The sequence below is a fragment of the Haliotis rufescens genome, unplaced genomic scaffold (assembly GCF_023055435.1).
Source record: "Haliotis rufescens isolate VD_foot unplaced genomic scaffold, xgHalRufe1.0.p SCAF_18, whole genome shotgun sequence".
Taxonomy (NCBI): Eukaryota; Metazoa; Mollusca; class Gastropoda; order Lepetellida; family Haliotidae; genus Haliotis; species Haliotis rufescens.
The window spans coordinates 75,777-84,257 of NW_025963868.1; the positions used below are offsets into that span (position 1 = coordinate 75,777).

The 8,481-nt window shown below is 45.8% G+C and overlaps 1 protein-coding gene across 1 annotated transcript in view; it reads left to right on the top strand.

Moving 5' to 3' along the window:
• Positions 1–6,519, top strand: part of LOC124148391 — a 31,597-nt gene extending 25,078 nt beyond the window's left edge. The window contains exons 14-17 of the mRNA XM_048398074.1: positions 2,133–2,232; positions 3,593–3,704; positions 5,366–5,475; positions 5,645–6,519. Coding sequence (XP_048254031.1) covers positions 2,133–2,232; positions 3,593–3,704; positions 5,366–5,475; positions 5,645–5,690 — 368 coding nt within the window. The 3' untranslated portion in view covers positions 5,691–6,519. The remainder of the gene's footprint in view (positions 1–2,132; positions 2,233–3,592; positions 3,705–5,365; positions 5,476–5,644) is intronic.
• Positions 6,520–8,481: the final 1,962 nt, after the last annotated feature.

Here is an 8,481-nt window from a genome sequence, read left to right on the forward strand (position 1 = left end):
CCAGTAAATCTGTACACATCTGCCTCTTTAAACAACAACCCACCAGTAAATCTGTACACATCTGCCTCTTTAAACGACAACCCACCAGTAAATCTGTACACATCTGCGTCTTTGAACGACAACCAACCAGTAAATCTGTACACATCTGCCTCTTTAAACAACAACCCACCAGTAAATCTGTACACATCTGCCTCTTTAAACAACAACCCACCAGTAAATCTGTACACATCTGCCTCTTTAAACAACAACCAACCAGTAAATCTGTACACATCTGCCTCTTTAAACAACAACCCACCAGTAAATCTGTACACATCTGCCTCTTTAAACAACAACCCAGTAAATCTGTACACATCTGCCTCTTTAAACAACAACCCACCAGTAAATCTGTACACATCTGCCTCTTTAAACAACAACCCACCAGTAAATCTGTACACATCTGCCTCTTTAAACAACAACCCACCAGTAAATTTGTACACATCTGCCTCTTTGAACAACAACCCACCAGTAAATCTGTACACATCTGCCTCTTTAAACAACAACCCACCAGTAAATCTGTACACATCTGCCTCTTTAAACAACAACCCACCAGTAAATCTGTACACATCTGCCTCTTTGAACAACAACCCACCAGTAAATCTGTACACATCTGCCTCTTTAAACAACAACCCACCAGTAAATCTGTACACATCTGCCTCTTTAAACAACAACCCACCAGTAAATCTGTACACATCTGCCTCTTTAAACGACAACCCACCAGTAAATCTGTACACATCTGCGTCTTTGAACGACAACCAACCAGTAAATCTGTACACATCTGCCTCTTTAAACAACAACCCACCAGTAAATCTGTACACATCTGCCTCTTTAAACAACAACCCACCAGTAAATCTGTACACATCTGCCTCTTTAAACAACAACCAACCAGTAAATCTGTACACATCTGCCTCTTTAAACAACAACCCACCAGTAAATCTTTACACATCTGCCTCTTTAAACGACAACCCACCAGTAAATCTTTACACATCTGCCTCTTTAAACAACAACCCACCAGTAAATCTGTACACATCCGCTCTTTAAACAACAACCCACCAGTAAATCTTTACACATCTGCCTCTTTAAACGACAAACCACCAGTAAATCTGTACACATCTGCGTCTTTGAACGACCTGCACACGAAGTGGCATACCTGAAGTGATCTTCCGTTTATATTTTTTTAGCAAAGAATTTCTGAACTGATCTTCCATTTATGTGTCTGTCTGTCTGTCTGTCTGTCTATGTGCCTGCCTCTATCTGTCTGTCTGTCTGTCTGTCTATGTGCCTGCCTCTATCTGTCTGTCTGTCTGTCTGTCTATGTGCCTGCCTCTATCTGTCTGTCTGTCTGTCTGTCTGTCTGTCTGTGCCTGCCTCTGTCTGTCTGTCTGTCTGTCTGTCTGTCTATGTGCCTGCCTCTATCTGTCTGTTTGTCTGTCTGTCTGTCTGTCTGTCTATGTGCCTGCCTCTATCTGCCTCTGTCTGTCTGTCTGTCTGGCTGGCTGGCTGTCTGTCTGTCTGTCTGTCTGTCTGTCTGTCTGTCTGTCTGTCCATGTGTGGCTCTGTCTGTGTCTGCCTGTGTCTGTCTGTCTGCCTGCTTGCCTGCTTGCCTGTCTGTCCGTGTGTGGCTCTGTCTGTGTCTGCCTGTGTCTGTCTGTCTGCCTGCTTGCCTGCTTGCCTGTCTGTCCGTGTGTGGCTCTGTCTGTGTCTGCCTGTGTCTGTCTGTCTGCCTGCTTGCTTGCTTGCCTGTCTGTCCGTGTGTGGCTCTGTCTGTGTCTGCCTGTGTCTGCCTGTGTCTGTCTGTCTGCCTGCTTGCTTGCTTGCCTGTCTGTCCGTGTGTGGCTCTGTCTGTGTCTGCCTGTGTCTGTCTGCCTGCTTGCTTGCTTGCCTGTCTGTCCGTGTGTGGCTCTGTGTCTGTCTGTCTGTGTCTGCCTGCCTGTCTGTCTGTCTGTCTGTGTCTGCCTGCCTGTCTGTCCGTCAGTCTGTCTGTGGCTCTGTCTGTCTGTCTGTCTGTCTCTGTATCTGTATCTGTATCTGTATCCCAATTCTGTATTCAACATTTGTCACGTGCATCCTGCCAAGTATTTCCTTAACCAGTCCACATCTGCTGGTGTCTGTCATACAACATGGCTGCCAGGACAGGCTAGCTCCAGATCCTCAGTTCGTGGATGGCATGGTCCACTGTGCTAACCAACTGACCAGGTAAAGTGTTGCTATTAGGTCTGTAGTTGTATCATGATGTGGTTGATGGTGATGCTGGAGTCATAGATGTCTGTACCAATGTCATTGTAGGAGGGACAAGTCTTCCATAATCTAAGTATGTGACACTGTTATTAGTTTTGTTTTGTTTGTTGTTTAACGACGCACTCAGCACTATTCCAGCTATATGACGGCGGTCTGTAAATAATCGAGTCTGGACCAGACAATCCAGTGATTGACATCATGAGCATCGATCTACACTATTGGTTGCCATGGAGGGCGACTAATGGGATCGGGTGGTCAGGGATGTATGTTATTGTCTGGTCCAGCCTTGATTACTTACAGACCACTGTCACATAGCTGGAATATTGCTGAGTAAGGCGTTAAACAACAAAGATACAAACAAACAAGTGTGTCAATATAATTATAATTACACTCTAAGTGTGACAGGGGGCACGGGTAGCCCAGTCGTCTAAGGCACCGCGATTCGCTGTGCAGAGTTGCGTCTCCTTGACACACCAGACACCTGTGATTGTGGGTTCGAATCCCGGTTCACCCCGATTATGTTTCTAGGTTTGTCAGCACCATAACCATGCTCGTGGGTTTCACCGAAGTGGTAAACGTCCGAGACCTGCATCACTTCGGATTTTCCTCCAACATTAAGCTGACACACCGTGATATAACTGGAATACTGTTAAAAGTGGCGTTAAACCCAACTCACTCACTCACTCTAAGTGTGACAATGTAATCCAGTGTAGTAAGTGTGACAGTGTAATCCTACAACAGTGTAGTAAGTGTGACAGTGTAATCCTACAACAGTGTAGTAAGTGTGACAGTGTAATCCTACAACAGTGTAGTAAGTGTGACAATGTAATCCTACAACAGTGTAGTAGGTGTGACAGTGTAATCCTACAACAGTTTAGTAAGTGTGACAGTGTAATCCTACAACAGTGTAGTAAGTGTGACAATGTAATCCTACAACAGTGTAGTAAGTGTGACAGTGTAATCCTACAACAGTGTAGTAAGTGTGACAATGTAATCCTACAACAGTGTAGTAAGTGTGACAGTGTAATCCTACAACAGTGTAGTAGGTGTGACAGTGTAATCCTACAACAGTTTAGTAAGTGTGACAGTGTAATCCTACAACAGTGTAGTAAGTGTGACAATGTAATCCTACAACAGTGTAGTAAGTGTGACAGTGTAATCCTACAACAGTGTAGTAAGTGTGACAGTGTAATCCTACAACAGTGTAGTAAGTGTGACAGTGTAATCCTACAACAGTGTAGTAAGTGTGACAGTGTAATCCTACAACAGTGTAGTAAGTGTGACAATGTAATCCTACACGTGTACAATGTTGTTGCAGACTGCTGAGCCTGCTGCAGCCGGTCAAGGTCGAGTTCAGCAAGGTGGCCGTGTACCTGCTGTCCGACTACGCCTGTGAGGTTCAGAAGGTTACTCTGCTCCCAGCGGTCAAGGTGAGTCCGAACAGGGAGGATTTCCGTAGCTGGTACATAAGGGGGACTTGCTGCTGTTTAAGCACCAGGCCTAACTCATGCTACAGATAAGGAGCAGGGGCACCGGTGGCCAAGTCGTCTAAGGCACCGTGATTCGCTGTGCAGAGTTGCGTTCTTGGGCACGCCAGAAACCTATGATTGTGGGCTGGAATCCCGGTTCGCCCTGATTATGTTTCTAGGTTTGTCAGCACCATACCCGTGCTTGTGGGTTTCACCGAAACCTGCATCACTAAGACCTGAATCACTTCGGGCTTTCCTCCCACATTAAGCTGACACGCCGCGACATAACTGGAATACTGTTAAAAGCGGCGTTTAACCCAACTCACACACTCACTCACTCACTCACAGATAAGGTGAGAGTACATGGGCTAGTAGATAGAGACGTTAAGAGATGGTACTTGTTATTACCCTGCCTGAATCAACCTGCCTGGTCAGCTCGGAGTCAGAAATCTGTGTCTGAGTGGGGTATCCATGTTAAACTGCGACATGGTATCTCACTTGGCTAGCACTGTAAAAATCGGCTTCAGTCCGGACTTGTACAAGCAGATGTACAGACATGAATGCACATCACTATATAAGGGCAATAATGATGGAAGGCGCGACATTAAACCCCGTTTCACCTCACCTCACCTCACCTCACCTCACCTCACCTCACCTCACCTACATAGGGAAGAATCTTTCACAGCTTGGAGGACACGGGAATCTGATCCTAGGGAGAAAAACCTGGGATCCTGAGTTTGAATATCAGTTTGTTTGTTTGTTTAACGCCGCACTCAGCAATATTCCAGCTGTATGACGACGGACTGGAAAAAATCGAGTCTGGGCCAGACAATCCAGTGATTGACATCATGTGCATCGATCTACTCAATTGGGATATGATGACATGCATCAACCAAGTCAGCGAGCCTGACCACCCGACCCTGTTAGTTGCCATTTTACGACAAGCATAGTCGCCTTTTACGGCAAGCATGGGTTGCTGAAGACCTATTCTACCCCGTATCTTCACGGGTCTGAGTATCAGTGTGTGAATGCTTCACCCACTGACCCTCTGCTCACTGGAATAGCCATGGATACAAAGAGAGTGGTGGTTGGTCACTGTACAGAGTTGTGTCCCTTGGCAGTGCTGGGATCTTATGCAGCCAGAAAGAGATTGTATTATTGTATGTATAATACTCAAAAGAAGGAACACCTGATTCTTTCTTTTACTGGGGACCGCCTCCGGGTTCTAGTGGTAGAGCGTCCGCCCGGAGAGCGGAAGGTCTGGCGTTCGATCCACGGCCGCGTCATAACAAAAGACGTTAAAAGATGGTACTCGTGTTACCCTGTCTGGCGCTGGGCATTAAGAAGTTAAAACAAGGACTGGTCGGCTTGGAGTCTGTATGCTGTGTCTGAGTGGGGTATTCATGTTAAACTGTGGCATGGTATCTCAGTGGGCTAGCTCTATAAATCGGAATCAGTCCAGACTAGTACAAGCAGCCACACACACACACGTGCATGTACGTCGCTATATAAGTGCAATAATCTTGGACGCGACGTTAAACCCCACTTCACCCCACCTTTTACTGGGATAAGGTTAGTGTATCCTGCCAAATCACTGATGTCCCTATTCTGTCCTGTTTCAGAAAGCCCTCCTGCCTGGTATCTACATCCTGCTGGACATCGCTGACCGCTTCCAGATAGCGCAGCTGCTGGCCGTCCTCCCAGATGGGACGAAGGACGTGTTTAAACTCATGTACGCAGAGTACACCAAGTACCACAAGTACACAGGGAGAGTGTGAACCTCCTCCCATGAAGGACGTGTTTAACTCGTGAACACTGAATACACCAAGTACCACAAGTACCACAAGTACACCAGGAGAGTGTGAACAACGTCCTCCCACGAAGGACGTGTTTAAACTCAGGTACGCGGAGTACACCAAGTACCACAAGTACACAGAGAGAGTGTGAACAACGTCCTCCCACAAAGGACGTGTTTAAACTCATGTACGCGGAGTACACCAAGTACCACAAGTACACAGAGAGAGTGTGAACAACGTCCTCCCACGAAGGACGTGTTTAAACTCGTATATGCAGAGTACACCAAGTACCACAAGTACACAGAGAGAGTGTGAACAACGTCCTCCTACGAAGGACGTGTTTAAACTCATGTACGCGGAGTACACCAAGTACCACAAGTAGACAGAGAGAGTGTGAACAACTTCCTCCTACGAAGGACGTGTTTAAACTCATGTACGCGGAGTACACCAAGTATCACAAGTACACAGGGAGAGTGTGAACGTCCTCCCACAATAGACGTGTTTAAACTCATGTACGCGGAGTACACCAAGTATCACAAGTACACAGAGAGAGTGTGAACAACGTCCTCCCACGAAGGACGTGTTTAAACTCATGTACGCGGAGTACACCAAGTACCACAAGTACACAGAGAGAGTGTGAACAACGTCCTCCCACGAAGGACGTGTTTAAACTCATGTACGCGGAGTACACCAAGTACCACAAGTACACACAGAGAGTGTGAACAACGTCCTCCCACGAAGGACGTGTTTAAACTCATGTACGCGGAGTACACCAAGTACCACAAGTACACAGAGAGAGTGTGAACAACGTCCTCCCACGAAGGACGTGTTTAAACTCATGTACGCGGAGTACACCAAGTATCACAAGTACACAGGGAGAGTGTGAACAACGTCCTCCCACAAAGGACGTGTTTAAACTCATGTACGCGGAGTACCACAAGTACACAGGGAGAGTGTGAACGTCCTCCCACGAAGGACGTGTTTAAACTCATGTACAAGGAGTACACCAAGTATCACAAGTACACAGGGAGAGTGTGAACGTCCTCCCACGAAGGACGTGTCTAAACTCATGTACAAGGAGTACACCAAGTATCACAAGTACACAGGGAGAGTGTGAACGTCCTCCCACGAAGGACGTGTTTAAACTCATGTACGCGGAGTACCACAAGTACACAGGGAGAGTGTGAACGTCCTCCCAAGAAGGACGTGTTTAAACTCATGTACAAGGAGTACACCAAGTATCACAAGTACACAGGGAGAGTGTGAACAACGTCCTCCCACAAAGGACGTGTTTAAACTCATGTACGCGGAGTACCACAAGTACACAGGGAGAGTGTGAACGTCCTCCCACAAAGGACGTGTTTAAACTCATGTACAAGGAGTACACCAAGTATCACAAGTACACAGGGAGAGTGTGAACAACGTCCTCCCACAAAGGACGTGTTTAAACTCATGTACGCGGAGTACACCAAGTATCACAAGTACACAGGGAGAGTGTGAACAACGTCCTCCCACGAAGGACGTGTTTAACTCGTGAACACTGAATACACCAAGTTCAAGGGAATTATGTGAACAATGATCTCTGTGGATGTTTAATTAACAAATCCTAAAAAGCATCGAGAGAGAGAGAAGAGAGAGAGAAAGAGAGAGAAATTAATTAAGTATTTTGTCCAACGTTATGGTGATCCACAGACAAAATGTCTTCCCAGAAAATGAGATTGGGTGGTTGACTTATAGCTGTCGACAGTGCATGCTGATATATGGCATTCGAGATGACTAGCCAAGTGTAGACGGTCATCTAGTGTTTGTTTATTTGTTGTTTAACGCCACACTCGGCAATATTCCAGCTATATGACGGCAGTCTGTAAATAATCGAGTCTGGACCAGACACTCCACTGATTGGCATCATGAGCATCAATCCATGCAATTGGGATCGATGACATGCATCAACCAAGTCAGCGAGCCTGACCACCCGATCCCGTTAGTCGTCTTACGACAAGAATCTGGTGATGATGTAGGTTCTACTGATGAAGATCATGTCCGTTCAGCAGACTCGGTGCCACTGCCTACAGTCTGCGTTAGCTATTGTTTGTTTGTACAGTGTTTATGTACATGTTTATATTTCTTATAAAAAATATTGATATTTTTGGAATCCTCTTTTTGTTCTATTTTCGGTGATTCCAGAGAAGAAGAATAACATCAGCAACCGAGGATGTTCGTAATTGTCTGGCTGGAATGGGGATTATTGGCGTTGCCAGTGTTTGATGCTGACGAAGATTTTTCAGTGGTCTAAAGTAGCAACTCATAGAAAAATCTACTGGTCCTGTTGGATCTCTACTCGACACAGACCCGTGAAGATCCGGGGTAGAATAGGTCTTCAGCAACCCATGCTTGCCGTAAAAGGCGACTATGCTTGTCGTAAAAGGCGACTAACAGGATCGGGTGGTCAGGCTCGCTGACTTGGCTGATGCATGTCATCGATCCAAATTGCGTGGATCGATGCTCATGATGTCAATCACTGGATTGTCTGGTCCAGACTCGATTATTTACAGACCGCCGTCATATAGCTGGAATATTGCTGAGTGCGGCGTTAAACAACAAACCAACCAATTAAGCTTCACCCTCTCTCACTGCCTCAAACAGTGTACACCTTCTGTTGTTACTCCAGGCTCTCCTACAGTAAACATCCCAGTAGGTGATAAATACCGTATTCGACGTAAAAAGCGCCCAGGGCACTCTCAAAATTAGAAATAGGGGGCTCTTATTAGAATATTATTTTAGTGAAAAAAAAAAAGTTGAAAGATAAATTTTTTGGATTATGCTGACAGCCTGAAATGTTTATATACGACAGATATATTTTTCCAGAATAATTAAGTGTGCATATAACACACGAGGGCGTATTATACGCGAATAAAAAAGTCTTGTGTACATTGATCAATCGG